Source organism: Aythya fuligula, chromosome 5 (assembly GCF_009819795.1).
Source record: "Aythya fuligula isolate bAytFul2 chromosome 5, bAytFul2.pri, whole genome shotgun sequence".
Classification (NCBI taxonomy): domain Eukaryota; kingdom Metazoa; phylum Chordata; class Aves; order Anseriformes; family Anatidae; genus Aythya; species Aythya fuligula.
Genome location: NC_045563.1, coordinates 10,802,668 through 10,828,260, shown reverse-complemented (window position 1 = coordinate 10,828,260; position 25,593 = coordinate 10,802,668). Strand labels below are relative to the sequence as shown.

Below are 25,593 nucleotides of genomic sequence, written 5' to 3'. Positions count from 1 at the left end.
GCCCCCACCACCCACGGGGAATGGCCTGGCAGGGGGAGCAGCACAGCCGGGTAGGAGGAGTCTCCAACAAAGAAATCCCTCGCTCCCTACGCTGAGCTAAAGGGCAGCACCCACATCACTCAATGCAATGAAGCCATTCAGCTTCTTGCTGAATGGTCAAAAGATCAGGAGCGAGTGGAAAACTTCATAAATTTTTGTGCTGCGTCGCCCGAATTGAAGGGTGAGTACTGAAAAATACCAAATCCGGAAAGGATGAGGGTTTTTTACCTTGAACTGCAACTTCAAACCCGTGCAGGAAAGCTAACTTTAGCGGGCTGAAGAAGGGAAAAAAAAATAAAATTAAACACCACCAATTGCTGTCACTGGACCTGGCTTTGCTCCAAGGTCTGTCAGGGCTGAGATTGATTGGGATGTATGGTATCCAGGAAACAGTCAGCACCTTCAGCTGGTTATAAAGCCATTTTAATTGTCTCGCTACCACCATGGCAACCATACTGACAGCCACGGGCTCCAGGAGAGACGGGATGTTCGAGGGGAGCCCTGTGCCTGTACACCACACCTGGCGATGCAGTGATTCAGGCGGGTACAACCTTGCTCAGACGCCAGAAGGGACCAAATTTGGAGAAGGAAAGGAAGTCAGGACTGTAATGCATAGTATCCTGTTAAAACAGCAGCATTAGCCATAATAATTTAAGCGAACCTTTGGTGTTTTATGGTGGACCCCATTGTGGTAGTGCCTGCAGGTGTAAGGGATGCCAAGAACGACCTCTGCAGCAGCACACAGCCACGTGGGTACCTTACATACCCTGCTCCAAGTAACACCGTGGCATGACCAGATTTTCCAACCCAACAGCTTCAGTACCAGGCAGGAATTGATCCCTTTTTCTGGTGCCTGGTTTACGTGAGAGCTGAGCCAGCTCAGCCCATGCTTGGACCGAGCAGCTGTGCTGCCTGGGCTTTCCTTCAGGATATTTAGCCAATGTGACTTCATGTATTGCAAGATGCTTCACAACAATGCCTTTTAAAATAATCAAATATCTGCAAATGAATTAGAAATCCTTCTCTCCCCTGTCTCTGCAAAACATTACTCAGCCAAATGTAGCTGGAAAATTGAAGGACTGAGAACTTTCCATCAGTCTTGGGGCTGGGATGATTAATGGTCTCGGAGTGCTTACAAGGTGACCTGCACATCTAGCAACAAGGTATGACATCTCACGATTCAGAACAAGAGGTGCGTCAGGAGGGACAGCAGCAATCCACAGCGAGGAGTGGGATGGGAGAAGAAAGATCGAATTTACAACAGCAAACTCACAAGGTTAATAGGGCCGTGCATTCTGCATATTTATCCAATTCCTCCTCTTCACCTGCCAGCGTGGCTGTCCCCATTTCTGACTACCCTGCAACAGAAGCAAAATAAATTTATCTTTTTTTCATCCATAGAAAGGAGTTTTATAACACACATCAACGTGCATGCGGACAGACGCAGATGCCACAGCTCAGCTGGTGCATTGACCAGTTAAGGCATGAGAAAAAAGCGGCATGCACACCATGTAGAAGCAAGGTGATAGCTGCATCTCTCACCGATTCATCCAGGTACTTCTCTCTCTTTTTGATAATACTTTGTGCTGGCTACTTCAGTACAAAAAACTCCTTGAGCCACAGGAGCTGTCACACACCAGGATGCCAGGCACAGGAGCATCCTCATGGGCTGCAAGGAGACCGGGGAACTCCGGCTCAGCATCTCTGCAGCTCCGTGGCCCTGTGTTGAACAGCACCCGATGCAGCCCCAGCTCAGCCCTCTGCAGATGCAGGGGAACCAAGGCCATGTTCATCACAGCACATGGCCCATGGTGGGAGTTTTGTCTGGGCTTCATGTGCGTCTGAATGCTGTTACTAATGAATGTTTGTAATTATTAGTGTTAATTTGTTAGTATCAGCAATAAGGGAGGAGGCAGTTTAAAGTAGTAGAGCTTGGTGACCAACAGCAGATTAGTATCACTCAAGGCTTTATTTGGAGAAAGAAAGACCAATTTTGTCGCAAACCTGGATTTGACTTGTTTTGTCATGGCAATTAAAGTAATTGGCCTGAAAAAGCAGCTTGTGATGATATAGGAGGTAAACAATTAAAGACAGAAAATAATCCCATAGTCAGATGCCAGATGTTAAAAGCTGTAATTTCTATTCCAAGACTGTGACTCAACTTGCCCATCACATCTCCCCACGATGCTCCTCCATTCTGGCTAGAGAAGCACTGCTGTACCTGCAGGCAGACAGGCAAAGAGGCATTTTTAAACAGCCAGGTTAGGCTCCACTCCTCGACTGTGGCCTCTAAGTCCAACATGAGCTTGAGCTCTGCTGCTTCCATGTCAAGATGAGAAGCACAAAGACATGGCAGTAGAGGCCATGTCTACCAAGACTTTGGGCAGATGTTTTATAGCATCTGTACTACCTACATCTGTTTTATTATCATCTGTACGACCTACTTTGGGGCTGATGCAGTGGAACACCGTAAGGTGAAACCAAAAAGAGGAAAATGCCCCTGGACAAACCTTGCTTTGTCCTGCAGCTCTGTGGGCAGTAAGGATGAACACATGCATGCGCGGGTGCTGCTGTGGACACCCAAAATGTGGAAATTGCCTGTCTAACCTGTGTGCCTTTGGCCATTATAACACTTCGTATTTTGGCAGAGACCCAAGGCAGAGGGTCTCTGAGGCAGCAGGGCTGGCACCATGGGACCACGCGTGGTCTCCTCCCAGGAGAATGGAGGTGGCACATGTCCCAGGGCCTCAGCACCAACATGGCTCACTGAGCCTCTGGATCATAGGTTTTCATCTCAATGTAGTGTGAGATGAGTGCCCTTCCCACACCAGGCTCTGTGAATGCAAAACCCTTCTCTTGGAGCCAAGAATTATCTCCACATTTATTTAATAAAGGCACCTATCCAAGACTGGGGGTCTCCTGACATAATCATGCAATTAAATTCAGTCTGCATGGTATTCAGCTCAATTCCACAGGAATACCACTGGCTGACAGGCACTTCCCCTGTTTCTCAGCTAAAGGGCCTTCCCCCTTCAGCCTACTTCAGAAAATGCACTGGGCTTCAGGAGCCACCACCTGCTCAAGGATTTCCATTTGGTGCCATATGGGATGGAGGGAGGCAGCAGCAGGTTCATCCAGTGGAGGAGCTTGCACAGCCCCACGTCTGGATCCTGCCAAGTCCCAGGCACTATTTGCACTGCCCTAGTGTACCTGGGCTGCACAGAAGGGGTACACAGGTTGCCTAGTATCTCTCTGGGGTTGTGGTCACAGTGACACCTCCTTCCTGAAGATTTTCTGCAATTCCCAATGTTCCTGGGGGGTCAGCTTTAACATCCACCCTATAAATGTAACCTTAGAGCCGTTCTGTCCTCAGACAAGAATAACTCATTATTGTGAGCCTGGGAACAAAACTGCTGCAAGCAAACAACCCCGTGCCACTGCCGAGTTCATTCTCAGCACACAGTGTCTTTATACACCGAAACCAAATATTGCATGTTTAGGTTTAAACCGATAGCTTCATTTTATACATGCTTGTAAAAGGAGTGTGTATAAAGCAGGCAGGGTGTAAAAGCTCACAGTTACAGAGCAGCTCCAGAGGAGAGCAGGCTCCAGCACTTCTTGGGTGCCTGTTGTGCCAGGGCCCATCCCCTGCTCAGTGCCCCGTCTGCTCGCCTCTCCTCGTGCTGGAAACGGGGCTGCTGAGCCCCCAAGGCCGAGCAAAGAGGGGACCCCGATGTCTCCACAGCAAAGAAGGGACCCCGACGTCTCCACAGCTCCATTTGCTGGGTGTGCAGAGGGACTGAGGCGGGTCCTGGCCGCCCTCAGCACCTGTCCTTGAGCTGCGGGAGGACCATGGCCTGGTGGTTTCACAGATCTCCTGGGTCCTCACCCCCACTGCTGCTCCCCATCCTCCTGCCCCAAGTGTCACCTCACTGATGTGCTTTTGACCTGTCCCCATGGGACCACAGACATGGACAGGGCTCCCCTGCCAGCCTCTCTCTTGGACTGGTGCTTAGGGATGTGGTTCAGTGGGTGTTACTGGTGGTAGGGGGACAGCGGGACCAGATGATATTGGAGGTCTTCTCCAGCCTTAATGATTCAATGATTCTCTCCACAGCGTTGGACTGACACCCCAGCAGGGAGCTGCCCCTCGTCACACCTCTGAACGAGAGCAGAGCATGTCCCAGGTGGGCACACACCCCCCCTACAGCAAAAAGAAACCCCAGAAAAGAAGGAAGAGAAACTTTACGCCTCAATTCAGCCTTTCCTTAGGGAGATGGGGGCCCTGTGCCAGCCCCACACCCCTTAGCAGTGTGTGTGTATGGGGGGGGCGTCCCCACTTGGGGGTGTGTGTGTCCCCACTGGGGGTGTGTGTCCTCACTTGGGGTGTGTGTCCCCACTTGGGGGGAGTGTCCCCACCTTGGGGGGTGTCCCCACTTTGAGGAGCTGTCCCCCAGGCGTGGGGCCGGCCCCGTGGAAGGTGCTGGGGGCGATCCCCCCGTGGGGGGGCGTCGCGGTGGCGGTGCTGAGGGAAAGGGGGGGGCCGGGGCCTCGCACCGCCCCGCGGCGCTGCCGGGGGAGTGGTTTCCCCTTCGCCGGCAGCGTTGGGGCCGGTCTGCGGGCGGGGAGGTGCCGCGGCCGGCCCGGGAGGATGCGGACACCCTGACGGAGCTGCCGGCTCCGTGCACGGCCGGCGGGAGGCTGCCGGCCTCCCCTCGCCTCGCCTCGCCTCGCCTCGCCGGTGAGCCGGGACGGGCCGCGGAGAGGGATCGGGGAGGCGGGTGGCGGTGCCCTGCCCGCAGCGGGATGCTCGGGGACCCCCGAGAAGCCCCGGGGGCTGCGAGGGGTTGGGGCAGCCCCCCTGGGAGCCGAGCCCAGCCCCGACAGGCTGGGGCACCCCGGGGAGCTGAGCCCGGGGCTCGGAGCCGCAGCCCGGTGCTTGTGCGGTGCAGGGGGGGCGAGTGCGGGGCGAGCGAGGGGGGCAGGAGGAGCAGGGGCTGCTGCCCGGCTTGCCTCTCGGCCGTGTTTCCAAGCCCTCCAGATGTTTTCTGGCTTTGTGAAGGGTGTTAGGGGGAACTCGCCGAGGAATGGGTTGTGCTTTACAGCAAAACTTGCTTGGCAGGCGCCGGCTGTGTGAAGGAATCCTGATGAATGAGAGTGGCACCCAGGGAGTTGTTGGGTTGCGATCGCCTCAGCTGTTCATTTGTTTCGGTGTGTGTCTGCCTTTCTTTCTTTCTTTATTTATTTTTTTCTCCGAGCGGGTAACAAAATGCGAGTTTAAGACAACGATGCTTTTGCTCGCAGCCTTCACCTCTTTCAGGTGAAAGAACCCCCAAACCCTGCCTTTCCCAACAGGTAGCGCGTGCCACACACGCGGTTACTTGTAGGGAAAGAAAGAGCCCACTTTCCCCTGTAAATGAGGACTATGTTTCACTCCGAGCGAGGGGTGTGAATATTTTCCCCCTGCCAAATGAGCGTACCACAAAAATTCCCTTTTCATCCGGGACAGAGGTGTGTTTGTCGGTGCCTGAACACGGCTGCAGTCACGGAGGGGAGCGAGCCTAGGCTGGATGCAGCATTAACCCCTCAAGCCATGAGAAGCAACTAACAGAGAAATTAGTTGCCATTAGTCTTTTCCTGACCGAGATCTTTACCGCGGTCCTACGGTCAGCGGTGCAGTGAGGAAGCCCTCCTGGCTGTAGGTTCGTGCCGTACTGAAGGACCCCGAAGTTTGCGCTCCTGCAGCCTGGCGCCGTGCACAATGCCTCCTTATGGGAAGCCTGGAAACGAAGGTGAAGCGGGGAAATCTGCCTACACACCACCAGTCCCAAGCCAGTGTTTTCCGTCTCTTAGATTTAATGAGCAACAAATTTTGTGCCCAGAAAAGAATCCAGCTCACAGCTCAGGATTTTGATAATTAATATTCCATTTAAAGAACATGTTTTCAGAGTCAACATTATGATTGCAGAGAGAAAACAAGCAAACAGGGAGCAACTTGACCCGCTTTTCCCTGCTTTCCCGATCTGGCCTGACAGTTTGTCAATCGTGGAATTTCCTCTAACCTCCCTGGTACATTACTTTAGCAGAAGAAATGAATGTGCAAATATAGTTGCTATTTTCCCTCCCTTCTCACAATGATCTCTTTGTGTTAAGCAACAGGCTTTTGCATAGATCAGGTATCAAACCCACAGTGTCACAGGCTGAAATTGCTACTTCGCTCTCATTTCTGAAATTATCCCCCTGTGTTTGAGCCTATTTAACCACATCTGTCTATTTTGGAGGGGTCAGACGGAGCAGCCTTGGTCCAGGGCAGATCCTGTGTCATGGCAGGCAGGAGGAGCCCTGCTGGGATTCGAAGGAGCTCAGCATCTGCCTCTCTGCGGTGCCCCTTCCCTTTGCTCCTAGATGTGTGTGTGTGTTCTCTGGAAAAAGCAGCAAGTGAATCAGTTTCCTGCATGTTCCTTCTTCAAAGGAAGACTTTATTGCAAGCCCTAGGAAAACTACCAGCCAATAACAACTCAGGTGGAATGAAAAAGACCAGTTAATACAAGCAGGTCCTTAAAACCTTCTCTCAGTCCCCTGCTCCAGCTTTTGTCCCTCTTTGCTTGCAAGTGCTTGGGGGCTGAGGGAGAGAGCACCATCAGTAATGGCATCTGCAGAGCAGACACCAGTGCAGAAGGAAGCTGGGCTCTGGCAGGACAAGCCCCTGCTGCCATCAGGGTGGGCTGGCTGATCCCACAGCGTTTTGCCCCATAGAGCCCATGTCCTCACAGGGCTTTGACAGAATAGTCCAAGTTCGAGTTCCTTTGCAACTTCTATAACATGTAAACCTGATTTTTCATCCCACTTTCTTCTCTGAGATGCACCCATATAAACGACCTGTGTGCAAATATTTAGGAGACCTCTAGCTTCAGGTGGATGTTAATTGGTTGGCAGAAAGACACCAATGTGCATTATCCATGCACATATGCTTTCAGTGTTAATGACTCATTCCAAAAAAAAAGAAAAAAAAACATACTGCTTTTTAAAAATAATATATTTATTTTTATCTATGCATTGTCCTTGCCCTCTGTCATGCCCAACCCTACTACGATAACACACACTGTTCTCCTATCTTCCATCTCAGGCTGGGGCAACTTTCCACACTTTGGAAATTCAATTAAGGTTAGAGAGCTTTAATTCCTAGAGAAAAACACCTCTGGTGTTAGCCTGTGGTGTTGTGACACCTGCAGTTTTGCTGTTAATTACCAATAAGGAACATTAAAAGTCTCTTCATTGTCTTTGTTCTCTTCAGAGTGTCTGCTTTTTTCTTGTTGTGGTGGTGTGTTTTTTTTTTTTTTTTAATTTTGTTTTGTTTATTTATTTATTTTTAAATTAACCTCTAACTCTTTTGCTGTTTTGGCTGTATTCAATTCTGTACCGAATGGCTCAATGTTGCACCATGTTACAGCACTATTAACACCATATTCTGATTTCCCTAAAGTTACAAGGAAATAAGTAGTTTATCTTTTAAGTAAATACCATTTATATACCTAACCTCTTATCCTGTTCTGTTACCTAGAAGTGATAAACTATCCAGGGTATGACAGACTAGCTGGAGCACTCTTCCACAGTGCCAGAAAGACATCAGACATTTCGCAACCCATTTCCCAGGATGTTTCCATCCAACAATCACCTGCTCTGTGTTGATGTCCTCAGATATCTTTTTCCCCACTTATCTTCTGCTAGTGGGACCATGGCCTGAATTCAGGACCGTCCAGAAATACTTGGGAATAGCACAGGCAGATTTCATCAGTCACTGACTGGTGCTGTAAGGTGAGGGACAATTGTGGCATGCAATATCAGGGACAAAGAATCACCATCTTCCTGGGAAGATCCCAGAAACACAAACAAGTGGTGATACTTCTTTCGGAGACCCTTTAGCAATGGTTGCTCTGAATCAGAAGGAGTGATATATTTATTCCTAAGCTGCAGGGTTCATAAAGTTGTTTTGAGAGACTGCAGCCAATTCCGTGAGCTGAAGCCAATTCAAGGTTCATTGCTTGTGCAGAGCTCAGAAACACTCTGCTTGGCACAGACTTTCGGATCCCAAAAGCACGTTCTCAGATGAGATAGTATTTGCACAAGTACCAGAAGAGATACCTCTAAAACCACTTAATAGCTTGTTGAAGTTTTATCTCTAATTTTGATGGGGATGTTTTCTTAATGAGGTCCTCTTATATCAATCAGCTGCCGAATCCAACATTAAAAAAAAAAAACAATAAAAAAAATCCAAACTTTCTCTTGGCATACACTTCTATGAGGACTCTGTGGAGATTTCCATGATACCAAGGTCTACTAGCATTCAGAGGAGCTCGCTTAGTCATTCTTCCCATCTGCTCTGCCTCTTCTTCCCTCCGCTGCTCCGCACATGCTTCCTGGCTGGCTGCTCCCCGTCCCCAGCCCCGTGCAGCCTGGCTGGCAGACCCGCTCCCCTCCTGTGCTCTGCCTGTCCCTGGTGGCATCCTCCGCCGGGAAGCTCAGGTAGCTTAGTGCTGAGATCAAAGAGCTGAAGAAAATGAGCAGCCAGGAAAAAAGAAAAGAAAAACCCACCAGGGAAGCACCCATAGCTAGCAGCATTGCAAGCATCGTTTGCTAAAAACTTTCGGTAAATTCACCCTCGAATCATGCAATTACTTGAAAAAATGTGGTAGTTAAAAATGGGCACCTTTTAGTTCTTTTTCCTGCTTTTTTTTTTTTTTTTTTTTTTTTTTTTAAATGGCCATTTATGAGTCAAGTTCCTAGCTCATCTTTGCAAACAGGGCCAGTAGGAACTTCGGCAGCTCCAACAAACCAAAGGGTGGGATTTGTGTGCAGTCACAGCGCGCTGGGAGCTGGGGGTGTACGGAGAGCAACAGGCAGCCTCAGCCTTGCTGCGCAACAAGAGGAAGCTGAGTTGGAGTGATCTGCCAGTGCGGTGCCCTTTGCAAGCCCGTGTTTTCTAGATTTGGTAGTCCACAGCCGAGTGTTTGAGAAATTCCCCAGGGTGATATTTACCCCAGTAGCTTCTCTGGAGCAGGAACAGCAAAAACTGCTGCTTGCTGCGAAGTTAGTGGAGGGAGGCAGCGCGGTCTGGAAATAGCAGCCTCCTACCCCTTTTCGCTCTCCCAAACTACGTGCTGTGTCTCATGCTGAAATGCCTGCTCCTCCACATCGAGAGTCATTTCATCTCACTGCTTCCTGAGAGAGATCGACATCTTCTGTAGAGCACACGCCGCCGAGGAGAGGAAGGCAGCTTTGGCCTGCGGAGAGCAGAACTCAAGTACTGCGTGGGTGGCCGAAGACAAGAGCTTCTGAAATGAGGGAACAGAACAGATCTCTAATCTCCAGACTCTGACACATATCGCACTTTTCTCAGTTGCTTAGGAAAGAGATTTGCATCCAAAAAGAAGTGGGAGGTTTAAATAGGAGTTCATACACACGCACATTTATCTTCAGTGGTCCATGCTGTAATTTACATTTCTCGAGTCCCATGGAACCCACAACACTTCATAAAATACATCCATTACAAATGTGCAACCAGGGGAAACAAAGATGCCGTCCAAGTTCCTACCCGCGGGGTCCAAGAGCTGAGCTCAGTAGGCACTCATGCGGAAACTGGAGGCTGCGGAGTGTCACTGAGGTAAGCACACAGTTTGGGTTGTGCCAAGATGCTGAAGCTAGCATCCCACCCGCTGCAGATGCACTGCGCCTGGTCCTGTCTCTGCATAGTCCAGGCCACCCATGCGGCCTGAAGCACTTCAGGGACTAAGCCATAGCTCCATCCTCCTAGGACACTGTTATAAGACCAAAGTATAGACGAGTGATCTGCAGAATATATAGAATATATATATAGAAGATGGATCTGCAGAAGCACCTGGCCCTAGAAAACACTGACATTTCCTTGCAGGGTTGTGCACCTTCTGGCACAGTGTGAGCAGCCCCCTTCGTGTCTCCATTGACCACAACTGCAGCTCTGTCCTAGATCACCCACACACCCACCTTGGCTGAGCTGCCAGCCCGATCTGCTGCAGCAGAGTGGCCCAAATAAAGCGCTCTTTCTTCTGCTGGGTGGAAAATGCTCATGTTTATTGAGAATTGCTGAGCAGGGTTCGTTGTAACTCGACAAAATTTTCCAGCGTGCAAAAATCAAGCAGTAGGCCGTAACTTCTCTTGTTTGACATCATTTGCACGTGCCAATTCTCCTCGTAATCAATAGGAGGGTTCTTTTTTCTTTTCTTTCTGTAGCACAAAGACTAGACTCCTCGAACAGAGAAAAGTTTGCATTTACCTAGAGCCTGTAAGGGGGCAGAGTGTGTATGTGTGGGGAGGCTGAGGGCTGAGATGCCCATTTGTTTGAGGCATGGGCAAGCTCACAGCCCCCCCAAGCACCAGGAACCATGCAGTCCATCACAGAGGGTGTGTAATTGTGCTGCATCTCCAGCACAACTTAAATAGGGGGCTGACAAAGCCCCTGGGATGGCCCCATTGAAATAAGAAGGGGAGAAGTGATACGCTCGCATACAGAGCAGCAGTTCAGGGCCGATTTCTGCCGCCTATCTGTGCTTATTTGTTGCAAGGTGAACCTTCAATGCGACATTGTTAGGCTGTTATCGTAATATTTCCATTCGCGCTCCATGGGGAATGATTAACTCGGGAAGCAGGGAGGGCAGGAGGGAGGAGGCCGTCCCGCCATGGCCGCTAAGCTCACACCAGCCCTGCCCTGGCGTGTCCCTGTGCCGCCCGGCTGTCCCCAGCTATGGGGCAGCTGGGGGACGAGTAGGGTGCACCTCCAAACACGAGTGACCCCATGGTGGAGGTGCTGCTCCCACCTGAGGAAGCACTCAGAAAGGCAGGGATCTGTGACCAAGCGGCCTAGCTCCATGCCACTAGGACCGCAGCTGGTGTCTGGTTCTTCTTTCTGTTTTGCTGTCGAGGCATGTTGGCCTTAAAAACGTCTCCTTTGTGATTCACGGTGAATTTATGCCATGGAAAGGCATCTACTTCTGGGCAGGGTGGTCTCCTCTCTCCCCACAGCAAGGCCACCCATGGCCCAGGAGCGACAGCCGGGCTGGGCTTTCCACACCCCACAGCTGCCCAGAAGAGCTGTGCAAACCCTTCTGCTCCTGGCTGTTCTCCCATGGGAGATGAGACCAGCCCTCTGGGACAGACCGTGTCCTCGTGGTGTGGAAGCCCCAAACAGGCAATGGGCCCTAGGTGCTTTGCAAAGCGATAGAGAAGCCTGGAGGGCACCTTTCAGTGCCTGATATTTTGTGCCAGTCCCTCCCGTTCTGTGGGGTGGAGAGGTCCCCTCCTCGTCCCCTCCAAGGCTGCACAGCCGGAGCCCGAGAAGAAGCTGGTTTCAAGATGGGGCCAAGGAGGGCCGAGGGTTTGAAGGTGAATTTGAGGGGCAGGAGGGGGGTGGCTTGGGAGAGAGTACACCAGGTAGCCAAGGCTGGACTGATCAGCAAAGCAGCCAGGTGTGGGTATGCAGGTAGGAAGGGACAAGAAGAGGTGAGCAGAGCAAGGCTTTTCCAGAGTTGTTTCCCGACAGCTCACCGCATGGCCTCAATAGCTGTGCCTGGTTTTTAAAAGATTAAGCAGTATCGTAGAAGGAAGGGTATTAGATAATGTTTCCTCTAGTGCCAGCCAAAGAAGATAATCACACCTATTAGGTAGATAAAGTGAGTATTTACTCTTCAGAGAATAAATGCATTCTGGTGGTTTTATACACTGGTAGCACTGAACTCTCCAAGAATATTGATTAGGCAGAAGTTTCTCTGTTTCGAAGTATGGCTGTGTGGGTGGAAGAAGGGAGTCCTCAAGTGACTTTCTTTCCATTAAAGCTTCCAAGTAGCTGAGCCCCAGGGGCCGACGTCTCCTCTCAAACATTGCAAGCCCCATAGCGCATGGACGGGAGATCGGTCCTGGGTCAGTTCAACCCTGAAATTCTTTACGGAGAGTGGAAAAGCAACAGGCATTGTTTTCGGTCATTCAATCCCACATGGATCCTCACATACCAAAAGCCAGGCGGCCGCAGATACCTCTAAATAGCAGCTGGCCTGGCATGGCTTCCAGCTGCTGGCTTTGATGTGCCCAGCTCGCTCTCTCGTATGCCATTTTGTCTTTCGCTGAGAGATGACTCAGTGCAGTAACTGTTCTTATGACATCCAATCTTTTCTAAAGGAGAGATTTAAGGTAGATGAGTACTTGCTGAATTTTCATGGGTTTAATAGCAGCTGTTTTGTAATGGGTAGTGGGATAAAAATCTTCTTCCCAGAGTATTGGATAACATGGTATCGGATGCTCTCTGGTTTCCATACAAGAGACAAAGTCTGACTGTAGTCATGAATTTTTAAGGGGCAAACGTTAGCCTCCCTGAAGTTGGTTTGATCACTGGGGAGGAAATTTGCCAGACAAGAATTAAACCCTCCTGAATTGGATTCTGGGGATGGAGATGCGATTTCCTGCTTCCCTAATTTGCAATAAGCACGGCCTGTGGCATGAAGAGAAACTCCAGAATGCAATGGACAATTTTCCTCTGTTTTTGAAAAAAATCAGTGTGCAGCTAATCCAGAGTTATAAATCTAGGTAGGAAGGCCTCCAGAGCAGGTAGATTTGTTTAATCACTTGGGCTGGTATCCAAACCACTGGAGGATATAAAATATATACACTAGTGCCATTCATTTCACTGAAAACACCTTTTTCCCATCCAAGGAAATAGCTGTGGTTGGCATGAATATATATTTGGCAAGCTGTAGGGCTAAACAAATTTCTCAGAAAATCATCTTTGGCCCAGATACTGACTACATTTCAGCACTGTACCTTCTCAAGCTCCTCAGCTAAGACTTTCCACCAGGGAAGCCATAAGAAATTAGTGAATTGCATTTTGAACTGCTGGGATCCTCACCTCTGCTCTCCAGGCTCCCCCGTCCTGATACCACTCAAAGTAGTACCTTCAGTTTGGAGAAGACCTTTTGAAAAATCGTTTCTCCTGTGACATCAGTGAGAAACATGCAGTAATGTAATCCTGTTAGCTTTCCTCCAGTGTATTTTGTCTTCTTTGTGTGTTGACCAGTCACTTCAAGAGCAAGAATCTCATTCCTTTATGTCTTGAACCACGTCTCACTAAGCACACTGAGCCTGCCAAACAAGGGGATATATCTTTATTTTCCGATTTTCAAAAATATCATTAAAATTCCTGCATGGGAGAATAGCAGAGTGTCCCAGTTTCAGCAGTTTTAATGTAGCTTACACTAAGGAATAAGGTTTATCATCACAGAAAAGAGTCAGATTGCAAGGTATTTCAGCTTTGTGTAGTTTTGGAACATTAATTGCCTGGGCAATTCACTGGGTATGCTACAAGCTACATCTTTAGCAAGATCAATTCCCATTAGATACAGAAAATTACCCAGCCCTCTGAAGCAGGAGTTTCTTCTGCCTCTTTCTGAAGCAGCGAGCTCACCGCGGTACTCTTTCCCCCTGGTCACTGCTGGCTTTGCCATTGTGTTTGCACACTCTGACTCAGTCATATTGTCTCTTTCAGACACTTCTAGGATTTGACAGAGTCAGCACAACATTTCATCAGCAGGAGTGAACATCTGCAGCAGTTTTCGGAAGCAACACCCATTTATGTGATTGAAGGTAATGAGCTTTCTTCTGTCATTGCCCCATACTTGTCACTTGTCCCACCCTGAGTCTCGTGCTCCAGGCAGACATCCCCTTTGTTGCCTTTGCTGGTCTGGGAGGTGAGTACAGGATCGGGCCTCAGTTTGGTGTGCATGTGAGCATCCTCCAGGCTGGGGCACGTAGCACATGGCCACGGAGCCCAGCAGCCAGCCAGAGCTGGAACCCGTTGGCCATAGGCTTCTTGCTGGTGTGCTGTGACACGCACTATGTGGTCCTGCTGCCAGAAGGAACTTTCCTATTGTCAGCACAGGCGTACACCACATTTCTATCCCTGAAAAGTCTGAGCAGCTTGCTCAGAGGTCCTGAGATGGGACTATCTAGGCTGCAAATGCTCCATTCAAAGGATTACCTAGGCTGTTCAGAGTATCATAGCAGAGAGGAACTCACTTGTCTACTCTCTTATCCTTGCTTTGGAGAAGAGGTGGTTTAGTTTCTCTAAAGGAAATCTTTGCTTGCATCATGCAACCTGCCTGTTTTCCTTCTCCAAATAAGTGCTCCATGGTTTTGAATCTTGAAACTGGTCTTCATTTAAGTACCGTTTTGCAACCGGGAGTTTCACAGGTCAGTTTTGCCCTCTGTTCAGAAACTAAAATAAAAGTGCGTGCATTGTTTCTCACCGTTGGTGGTTTAGCACCTGTCAACCTATATATTGCTCTGTATGTAACTGACCTTCTTCGTGCAATCACAAACAGCAGAAAGTGGGCTGTTCGTTTGCTCTGTGCCCCTGAAAAAGATCAGAATAACATGGTCCTGTGACAGTAGCGGTTGCATTTAGGATAATCATCTCTGAATGCAGTTTTCTCACAGAAAAGCAAGAATAGATTTTGCTCTTTTTTTCCTAATTGGTATATTTAAGCTTAATTAAACCTAGAGGAAGTAAATGCATGTCTTAATTCACTGCTAGAAGAATTTTAAGGTTCAGAGTAGGTGACTCATCCACCAGAACAGAATTTATTCTTTGTTTGTAAATGCTATTTATTGCCTTGTTTTGCATCACTATGGCTACTGTATGTCATTGGTGATATCAGCACCTACCGTACAGAACATAAATGCAAAACCCAGTTTAAAAGAGATACAGTTCTTATAATAATTTGCTTGCATCAGCCACTTTTCTGTTGTATGTAAGGACTTGTCACATAAAAGCAGCAGTAAAAATGGCTCAATATTTTTCCATCAAAATTGGCTGAGAAGTAAAATCTCTCCTGCATATAAATCATACCACAGTTAAAAAAAGCCCTAAGCAGCAACCAAACCCCCTTTTCAGTTTCTGTGGCTTCATAAAAACTTCAATGATGTCCTACAAGCGATTTCAAAGTTTCAGATGAGCTGATTTGCAGTGGCATTCACAACTGTTTCATTTCTGGTTATTTTTAGTGTTAAACACCTAGTTAAGATTGTTAGAGGCATCGCTGCTTTCCCAGCCCATATAGATTTCTTCTGCTTTCCTTTACTGTTTCTAAGTGGAGACTGAGAACAATTAATCTGTTCCAGTTAAAGCCTAATTCTTCTGCCAATTGCATGCCCCCCTGTTCTTTTCTGAAACGCATCAAGTACAATCGCTTCTGCCATCCTATTCAATCAAACCCTTAAGTTGCACAGATTTTTCAAATGGCCTGGGCTTCAACAGCTTGGGAGCTGATTCACGGAGGCATCTGCTGGAACACTGGCAGGACTGTCACCATTTTCCTAGCCAGAACCATTTGTCTTTGTCATTTAGAAATAATCTGCGGGGTGTAATGTGGTCTTTGGGAAGCACGGAGCCCGTTATTGCTCAATAATAGAATTTCATGAGGTCTTAACAACATCTCTGAGCTCGTATGACACGTTTGAAAGTGCATGTGTGGCTGTATCTCTCTGATGTCCTGTGGAACAAGGATGGAGAAGTGATTTACGCACTCGGTATGTATTGAAAGCCTGCTAAAATAAACCAGCAAGCTGTGGGCAGCCGCAGCAATCTTCTCCTGGCTAGCAGGGACTGACCCCCAGGACACAAGCAGTGGGACGTGTCTTCTCCATGATAGCCAAGCCCAAGACTTCATAAATCCTGGCCCCTCACAAAGCCTCTGAGATTATTTCCAGGCAGACACACACGCTCTCTCATCCAAGTCCCTTTCCCTTCTGTCCAGGATGAGAGGGGATAGGGCACCAAACCCTGAAAAGGATCCCAAATGAGAGGCTTGCATCTTGGACATGGTCAGAGCGGTGGTCCCAGTGCTCCCCCAGGCTATGGCCTCGGGGGGGGAAGCAGTGGGGACACCAAGGGGTCCCTCTGGGACCAGGCAGAGACCAGGATGGGAAAAGAAGACAAGAGCTTCAGGAGCACTGGGGGTGATCGGAGGGAGGAGACAGTGGAGAGAACGGGCAGGGAAGGGTCCAAGGGCATGGCTTTTGGAAAGGGTCTTCCATTTCCAGATCCCCATCCCGTGATGCTGTAATCCACAGGTGCCCAATGGCACAGCACGCTGGAGCTGCAGGAATAAAAGCATGTGTCCATAAAAGTCTGTGTTTTACTGACTGGGTGGTTTGGGGTGTCCTGCTGCTCCCTATTGCAGGGGGGACAGTGAGCACAAAACTTCCACCAACCAGGCAGAATTTGACCCTCTGCTACCGTGCTGTGGATCTGGGAGGGTTTAGGTTGGGGATGCCCAGATCAGGGACCAGTCCAGCCTCTTGCTGAGTTTTGTAGCCCAGTTCCTCTCTCCTGTCATATGTGTGTCCCAGGAAGCACGCTGCTTAAATCGGCACTGGCTGGGCCTGGGGCTGGCTTTTCAGGGCTTTTCCCTAAGCTGGTGGATGCCTATGGGGTCGGGTCCTGGCTCACAGCTGAGCTCAAGTGTCTCCTGGGTCTGCCGTGCTCTTTTTTAAATATGATGCAGTGGGAGTGAAAGTCTCCACGATGTCACGCTGCTCTGTGCTACGGCTAATTAAAGTCATTGTGAAGGGTTTTGTAGTAATTGCAGATATTGTAAAATTCAGTTTTGTGGGGTAATTGGTAATGTAAGCCTGAAACAAGCCATCCTTAAGATGTTTTAGTTTGCATTTCTCAGTAGGAGCAGCCTTGACAAAGGAGGCTTTTGTGCGTGAAGCGGGACCAGAATTAATGGCAGCCTTTAGTCGTGCCCGAAGGGGAGCTTGCAGCAGGGCGGGCTCGCTGCCGGTGCCCACGTCCTGCCTGCTGCAGCAGCCTGGCAGTGAGCCCCTGCTGGCCCTGACGGGGGCACTTGTGGGGCCAAACCCACCCAGGGTTGAGGTATTCCCACCCGAAAGGAGTGTGGCCCCTTTGGTCCGCAGGTCACGCCGAGTGTTTCAGCCTCTGCTCGCTGCTACTTGAGTTTTTCAATGGAAAGGGTAATTGCTGTATCTCTAAATCCCAAATGTGGGGAAAATCCTTGCTCCACAGAGATGGAGATACCCAACCAGGTATGCCAGCCCATGCCAGAGCTCAATCCCCCTGCTCCAGGCTGCCCAAATGCTGATAGCGGGACAAGGAGAGCGCAAGGGCCAGAGCTGCAGTGCCTCGGGTGCCGAGCAGCACAGGGGGATGGTTAATGGGCACATAAGCAGCTTAGGCTCTTAAATCCCTGATTTAAATGAGATTTAGGTGCCAAACCTTCCCTGATGCATTTGAAAATCCCACTCAACACCTCTCCGAATGTTCAGGGAAATAAAGACTACCGAAAATCTGGCCCTTAGACACCGATACAGCTGGTGTGTCTGGAATTAACAGTTTAAAAAGAAGTGCTGGCTCGTGACTAAATGGAAGAGACATCTGGGAAGAGCAAATATTGAAGACGTTATGAAGAACCAGAATGAGAATTTAATTCAGGGCTGATATTTGCACAGTAACTTTTTTTTTTTTTTTTTTTTTTTTTTTCCACAGATGCAATTTCAGGGGGGACATCACTGCTGCTGCTGCTCCTGGATTTGCCCCCAAATGCAAGCATCTCTCGCTGCACAGCTTGGCAGCACGTTTGATGCCCTTGGGTTGAACCTGTATTTGCACTTTTTTTAGGGAAAAAGATGCAGCAGATTAAGACAAGGGGTAGCGGGACAATGGAGCTGTCACTCCACCGATGACCACAGCAGTGCAGCAGCAAATAAACATGCCCAAGAGATGAGGAAATATTTTGGGGGCTGACTAGAAAGGACAGTCTGCATCACAGTTATTAGAACAAAATGCCTGTTTTTAAACTAACCATGTGGCCAAAGCACAGAGCTGAGTTTTCCATTTCTGTTCTGATGTTTGCAGCATGACAGAGGTGATGAACACACGAGAACCGGTGATGGAGGAATTCACGCTCAGCCAGTCTCCTGAGGAAGAAGGAGGCCCTTCCAGCCAGGTACTGCTAGAAAAACTGTGCCTGATTTGCTTTTCAAAAGCAGTGTAATGATGATTTTTGTGCATGTATGAAATTATGATGCAGACACCTAGCAAATACCGTCCCACAGCTTTTACACAGCCACCTGTGCAATGAGCTCCAGGCTCGGAGGGAGCTCCCTCTTTTAGCAAAGAGATGATCTGAAATGACCACGTAGTTCACCTGGCTAGCTAGGGCTCCAGTAGCACTGGCCAGACGCGGGACATTTTCTGTCCCCAGGTAGTCCCACACCCACACGAGTGCCCACTCGTGGTGCCGTTTCCCACAGGAGGGCCCACGGTGTCCTGAGGCACCAGCTCGGTCCCCGTGGTTGTGCTCGTGGTTTGGCGTGTGGCTGCTGGGGGACAGACCTGAACGTGTCCTGGTGGACTCGAGTTGCTCCTCAACACGAGGTGTACTACTGCAAGCAGAGTCAGTGCTGCACCCGGGTAAGTTTTTTTCCATCTGGTTTATCCCCACCTCTGGGCAGGGCGATCCTATCCCCGCTTTAGTGGTGGCCGGCAGAGGCAAGAAAGCAAAAAGAAACGAGAGGTAACGCAAAGCCGGTGACTCAGCAGGACAGCTAGCTTTCTTCCAGCAACTTCCAAGCCCTTTGGCCAGGAGACCAGTCCCTCTCTTCCTGCCGTCTCCTGCCCACTCGTTGCACGCTCCAGCTTCCGCAGAAAAACACCGCGCTGCTTCCTGCCGGTCCTGACTCATTCCTGGGGGGACGTGGTAAATGCTGGGCACCGGGGGAAAAACATGACGCGGTTTGTTTGGCCGCAGGAGAACAGCACAAGTGAGAACAGGCAAACTGAAGCTGCACAGGTGCCTTTCCTAAATTTTGTTGCAGCCTTAGCAGTCGCCTTTCAGCACATTTTTAGACCAGCTTGTTTCATTTCTTAGGTCTTCAGAAAGATGGAAAAAGCAGGAATTTTGTTGCATTGGGTTGCCCCTCTCAGGGATTATGGGCAGGCTTGGGGACAAGGTGGCACTCTCACAGTCCTCTGCCACCCAAGCAGACTGAGCAGGTCACTGTCCCCTGTACGGGCAGCCCTGCGAGACAGCAGGGCAATTTAACCACAATTTTCTGGCTATTTTCTGTCATCTGAGCCGTGAGGATCACAGCCCCAGGCTGCACCGTGGGTCTGAAGAAGAGCGCACAGCTGCTCTGAGGTGTCTCTGGACCTGCCCCAGCCCGGGTGTTGTCACCGTGTTGCATGTTTGGAAATAGCTGGGAAATATTAGCAGCTTCTTAAGAATTCCTCCCAATCATTACAGCTGCCATGGCAATTTATTTTCAAATTATAAACAGGTCTGGAGGAGGCTGTATAATGAGGAGTTGGGGGGGAACTTTTCTGATAGGCAGCGTGAGCAGCATTGCTTGATCAGGACAGGTTGCACCCATGTGAGTGCAGCTCAGGGAAGCATTAGAAAGGTTTAACCTCAGTGATTCCCTTGGTCTAGCTGCAATGAAGGGCTTGCTCCTATAGAAGACTCCTTAATTGTGTCTCAATTTGCAGGACTAACAATAGCATGTGACATTTTTCATCTTCGTGTACGTTTGCAGGGATGAATCCCCACAACATGCCCGATTTTAGGGTGGTTGGGGAATATCTGCATGTTTCTGCCTGTGCTTGTAGCAGGAGCTGCGTTGAGGCTGGCTCATGTAACAGCAGTGCTCGGGCTAACCAGAAACCCTGATACGGTGGTGAACATAGTGCAAATGTGTGGGCACATCCCACCAGCACACAGCAAACCCATGGAAGCACCTGGAGTTAAACTGGGGTGGTTCTCAGCTCAGCCCCTGGTGTTCAGTCCCCTGGTCTGCCCCTTCCTGGACGACCTGGAGTGAATTTTTGTCCAGGAAAAAGAAAAAGAAAAACAAAACAAATTACAAAAACAAACAAACAAAACCAACCACAAAGCAAAACAAAACAAAGTACCCTGAGGGACTGTAATGAACCAGCTATACTGAAAACAAGAAAGCACTTTTATGTGTTATAGTATCATTCCCTACAAATACCTAGTTCTGCTTCAAACTCTAATCACTACATAACGTTTGACCTGCAGATTCAACGTGACAAATGTAATAATAGCTGGCGCTGTCCTCTCTGTAAAGATGATCTCTGGGGCTACCTGCTTGCATGAATGCACCATAAAATACAGTTTCACATAACATAAAAGAGCTCTGCAGCATGACAGCTCCTTAATAAACTGTTACTGCATGAAAATATGAATAAATCATATCAGAGCGAAAGGACGGCAGCCAGAAGGGCTGGAGCAGCCACTTAGTTGACCATTACAGCAACGACCTTTGTGTCCTACAAACCCCCCAGAACAGTTTGGCAACATGGTGCATTTTTTTTCCAAAGTCTCTATTTTCTCTGTGCACTTTGGATCACACAGGTCAGTCTGCACTAGATTGAATGGGGTTTTTGATGGACATTGTAGTGCACATCAGGTGTAGAAAGAATGCTAAGATGGAGCACGTACCCCGCTTGCTCTGAATATGGGCAAGGCTTTGACAGGCGTGTCCCCAAATGTCTCCCCAGGCCTTCCCAGATGCACGTGAGAAATACCCCAAGCTGTCCAAGAGACTGCCATCGATCGTGGTGGAGCCAACTGAGTCCGGGGAGGTGGAGAGCGGGGAGCTGCGCTGGCCTCCCGATGACCTGAAGTCGGCAGAAGAGAAGGGTCTGCATGGTGACCAAAGAGTCTGCGTCCAGCAGCAGCAGATGGATCTGGAAGGTCGGAATGAGTAGTTTTCACCCTTGTTCCCCATAGGAAAATAGCATTTTCTGGCTATGCCACGCACTGAGGTCAACAGAGTACCAAGCAGCAGTGGGTGCTTGAAGGTGCCCAGAAACACCTGCAATGGAAAGGGAGTCCTGTGGGCTGAAAATGTCCCTGTGGCTTTCGAGGACACAGAATTTACAATCGCATCAGGTTCAGTGCTGGCCACTCGCATGGCCAACAGGCAGGGCGCTGCGCATCAGCAGCTCACTCTAGGAAACAATAACCCTGTTCCATGCTGTCTATCTGCCTCCCCATCTCTGAGCCTAGAAGCAGAGTATTTAATAGCTCTGCATTTTCAAAGCATCGTGGTGTCCCAGGAGTGCATTAAGGTAACAGGAGCTCAGAGGTAGGCAGATATGACTAATGGTGTCACTGTGGGGTAAATATGGCTAGAGATAAGAGCTTGTCAGTGTAGCTTGTTCTCCATTTCTGTTTTGTTTTTTTTTCATCTCAGTCCTCTCCCTTAGAGAGTGACATGGTTTCCATTTCAGTGCACCAACATTTGCCATGCAAAAGCCCAGAGACAGCAGCGAGGATGGGGTGCAAGATGCACTGCCCCTTGCTTCCTAAGGGGCAATGACACACCGTCTGATCTTGAAGTGTCGAATCCTCTGCTGTTCCTGAAGCCATTTCTAGGTGGTGGCTACCACAGGGTTGTATCACTCAAGAAGAAATACGGGCCAAATGTGTGGCCTGAGCTCCAGGCTGTGCATTACGGCCTCTGTGTTGTGTTTGTGCAGTGACACTGGGACTTGTTACGTCTTCAGAGCTGAGGATTTGAGCAGATTCACTAAGACAGCAGGTAGCCCTCCCACGGTGGCGGCTGTCCTGCTTTTAATGAGAGGGGTCATCACCTCATCTCATTAATACCCATCCTGAGGTCTGAAGTCCCTGTGAAGTCAGGCTGTGATGCACTCGGAGTACCCTACTCCAGGCTCAGTTGCTGGTTTGCGAGTACAGTAAATTACCAGCTTCAAGGCTGAGCACCCTGACGAATCATCTGCCTCGTGGAGCAGGGAGTCAGGTAAAGGGTGATGTACACTGTGGGGGAAAAAATACTGACAAACCATTTCTTTGCAGATACTTTAGCGCATCCAGCTCAAGAAGTGGAAGACAGTACAGATACTCTCGAAAGCAGAACTGAAAAGGATGAGTAGGAACTCCGTGGCCTCAGAAGTAAAACTTCATTGTGAATGTTGTTGACAAGCTAACACACTCTGAAGACATGTCAAACTAATCTGTATTTAAATCTGCAAGGGTTTTATTTAGTTAGTACCTGGTAAGAAGTGTATGGGCTTTAGAACTGTTCTTTTTAACATTTTGCTTTTCAGGCTGGGATTCATACTATTTGTTTATTTTTTCCTTGGGGAAAAAGAAAGGGACATGTTAGGAAATGCATCGCAGACATGAGATCGCAAAGGAAAAACGCTCCTAATTTCAATTAGCACATTTCATTGGATTTACCTTTTTTAAGCAAGGCTGCTTTCAGGTATCAACAGCAGGACCAAGGGGTTACATTTCTCCGGAAGGGATGTCTTAAATCTAAAACCTTTCTTGTTTTTAGCCATTTGAAACTAGCACTGTGATATTACGGACAATAGATGTAATATAATGTCACCATTTGATTTTGTAACTTTTGTATAGAGACGCAAGTGTAAGATTAGCCTCCATCGCTACGCAGGATCTCCAGGCTGCCGCCCGCGTGCGGATCAGAGCAGTTCTCTCCCTTTGGCTAACCTGTGCAAGTTGAGGTGAACCAGCCTTGTACTAACTGTCTTTTTGATAAGGCTCTGAAGCTTCAGACACGCTTTCTTGCTGTACATTGACGAGCTGGAATAGCTAGTCGCTGGTGTTCGTGGAGTGAGACCGTTCGTTGTAGATTTGGTTGGGTGGATCGTGCTGTTCGTGCGCACTTCGGGGACCAGGTCCAGCTCGCTACTGAAGCCAGTGAAATGGCTCCTGCTTCTGCCAAGGCTGGATTTGTCCCACCTTGTTAATAGAAGTTGTTGTGACTATTCTTTTGGTATGTTTTGTGTATAAAATAGGTGCAGAGGCTCAGCTCTTCCTCCCTTAGCCCAGGCTAGGCAGTGGTTGGGCAGGTGAGGGGAGCTCAGTGGCACAGCCCAAACCTCCTCTACATTTGGGGAGCCTTTCCACATGATGCCAGGTCCCCTCCGAGCCATCTGCGATGGGAAGGGGTGGAAGGGGGCCTCTGTCCTGCCCTGGCAGTGCTGCCCACAGGAGCATGTATGGCTTGGGGGTCCTCACCTGCAGCACGGCCCCCTTGGCTGCGGGTGCACAGCCACCTCTGGTAGGCCACAGCTCGTGGTGGGACAAGCTGTCTCTGCACGCATCAGGTCTCCGCTGGATTCTCCTTGTCTCCCTGCCTGGAGATGGATCCGGGGGCCATTTTCACAGGGGTGAGCCTGCTCCTCCACGGGGACCTTCCAGAGACTCCCTCCAACCAGGCACCATCCCAGGAGAAGCAAAGATCTCGGCCCAAAACATTACCCCTTGGACAGTGTCGGTGGAGATAATGCATGTTCTGAAAAGGGTTCGACTGTTTCGGTGACAAGTGTCCTGTAAGCTACAAAGTTGGATTTCTCCATCTCGGCAGGGCTGGATGGGGTCTGTACTTCCAATTAATGTTGCGTCCGGAAGAAGCCGCTCGCTGTGGGTGGAAAGAAATAACAGGATTTCTTCCAGCGTTAACTCCCGAGTTGACTTTCAAGTGCATTCTTCTATCCAGTAATAATTTTCTCTAAAGGAAACTTTTAATTGTGTGATGATGGATAAAATTTACTGGCCAGATGTATTGATAAGATAAGTTTATACCTTCTTAGCAACCAAATTTAATATATTTACTTACAAAGAATTCTGTGCAATGAATGTTTAATACAAAGGAAAGAGACTATTTTACTTCAAAGCAACATTAATTTATGTACAAAATTATAGCTCATTATTTGGGGTGTTTGGGATCTAGGACCCTTTTTATAAGCAGTGTAGTGTAGTATAACGTGATACTTCAGTTAAACTTTGCTCTCTCAACCTATATAACAACCTGTTTTGCCTTTTTGGTGTAGATATTCTTACCCACGCTGTCGCAGAACTATTCTGCTGGATGAACGGTCAGAGCACCAGCTCTTGGCAGAGGAGCGGAGGGTGTCAAGCGCACCTCCTAAATCCAGCTGCCCTCCCTGCCGCCCCCTCGGCTGGTGGCAGCCTTCCTGCAAAGCCGAGGAAGCGAGAACGAGCTGGGTAAGGCACTGAGAAGTGACACGGGGCTGCAGCTCGGGTGTGAGGTGCTCTTTAAACGCGGCCTCTGCACCGGCTGCTGAGCAGTTTTCCGAAGCTCTGGGGAAAAGCAGCAAGGATGACGATGTATTTTTGGCTGCGTGATTTCCTTTAACCTGCGTCTGCCCAGCTCCGCGAGGAATGACGTTAGACGTGTCGCTTGATTTGCTTTTCACTTTATAAAAGGAAAACCAGTTGTTTGGAACACTTCCCCCAATTTTATGCGCTCTCTATCTGCTTTCAGACGCTCCCTCCCTTCCTGCTCTGGATGGCCCTTATCCCATTTCCACCTGAGGTCAATGGCACTTCCCTAAATAAGTTTCCCAAAGAAACAACAAAATTCTGCATCCACCCTGAAAATACGCCTCAGGACGCTACTTTTTGGGGTTGGAATACACAGCGCTGCAGCCCCTGCAGAAATGCCAGATTTCCTCCTTCCAGCCTCATTACTCTCCTCTTTCCTGTTTCCCCTTTCACGCAGCTCCCCCTCAGTATTTCAGCTGAAGCAAATGGATGCTTCAAACTTCAGCTTTCCACCGAAGCTGTGTGGCCCCAGTTTAACCACCACGCAAAGCCAAACTCCTCCTCCCATTTTTATTTTTCTGAACATGGGCCAGAGGCCCTAAAGTAGGAGAGCAAGATAGAGAGAAACTTGTTTTCTACAAACAAGCCCTATTTATTCAACTTGCAGGTCTATGAATGTCCACTTACTTTGTCTGTGTGCAAGTGTTGTCTCTCTGATAAACTCAATAGTTGTTTTGTATTTTTTTCTGGATGAAAAGCTTTGTAGAAACTAAAAAGGAAAAAAAAAAAAGACATTCAGTCATATTTTTCTAGTCTAGCTTGTAGAATATTTCATGTAGTGCAGAAGGGAAGTTTTATGGAGTAAGACATTGTTGGATTTTGCTCTATTTCAGTTCTTTCTAATTTTGTAAAATGCCACCTGTACATAATACTCGACTAATGTATGTCCTGTAGATGTATTACACCGTTTAGCCTATTAAATGCCTATAATGGACCGATTGGAAGGTGTGGTGTAGCTGCAGCGTCTTGCTTTAAAAGCACAGAGGGACATTTGGGCAGCTGCTGGCCCACCACGGGCCCAGGGAAGGAAGCCTGCCCCGTGCCTGCCTTTGCCCCTGGCACGCAGCTGAATTCAGATCCACTCCATCACTTGCCATTCCCACCTCTTTTCTTCGAGCCCTGCCTCGACCCAGCAGCTCGAACCTCGCCGCTTCTCATCGGGTGTTTCTGGCTGCCCCTCGCCCCGGGTGGCAGCCGGTCCCTGCGAGCCAGCTGGCCGCCCTCCCTCACCCCCTAATGCGATGCGCATTTTTAGCATTTTCTGGAAAGGCTTTTGTGAAGCCCAGCAGGAACTCACATTACTAGAAACCTA

At 49.0% G+C, this 25,593-nt stretch overlaps 1 protein-coding gene across 1 annotated transcript; it reads left to right on the top strand.

Moving 5' to 3' along the window:
- The first annotated feature begins 5,202 nt into the window (after positions 1-5,202).
- LBHD2 (LBH domain containing 2) lies at positions 5,203-25,225 on the top strand. The gene is made up of 5 exons (XM_032187914.1): positions 5,203-5,250; positions 13,604-13,701; positions 17,996-18,086; positions 20,660-20,855; positions 21,984-25,225. Exons 3-5 carry the CDS (start codon positions 17,997-17,999, stop codon positions 22,058-22,060), a joined length of 363 nt encoding a protein of 120 aa, XP_032043805.1. The 5' UTR covers positions 5,203-5,250; positions 13,604-13,701; position 17,996; the 3' UTR covers positions 22,061-25,225.
- The last annotated feature ends 368 nt before the right edge of the window (positions 25,226-25,593 follow it).

Bases quoted from the DNA above. Each gene is read 5' to 3' on its own strand.
- LBHD2 (XM_032187914.1), top strand. From the start codon at position 17,997: ATGACAGAGGTGATGAACACACGAGAACCGGTGATGGAGGAATTCACG. The intron at 18,087-20,659 runs GTACTGCTAGAA...ATGTCTCCCCAG, and splicing joins AAGGAGGCCCTTCCAGCCAG to GCCTTCCCAGATGCACGTGA. The intron at 20,856-21,983 runs GTCGGAATGAGT...ATTTCTTTGCAG, and splicing joins GCAGCAGATGGATCTGGAAG to ATACTTTAGCGCATCCAGCT.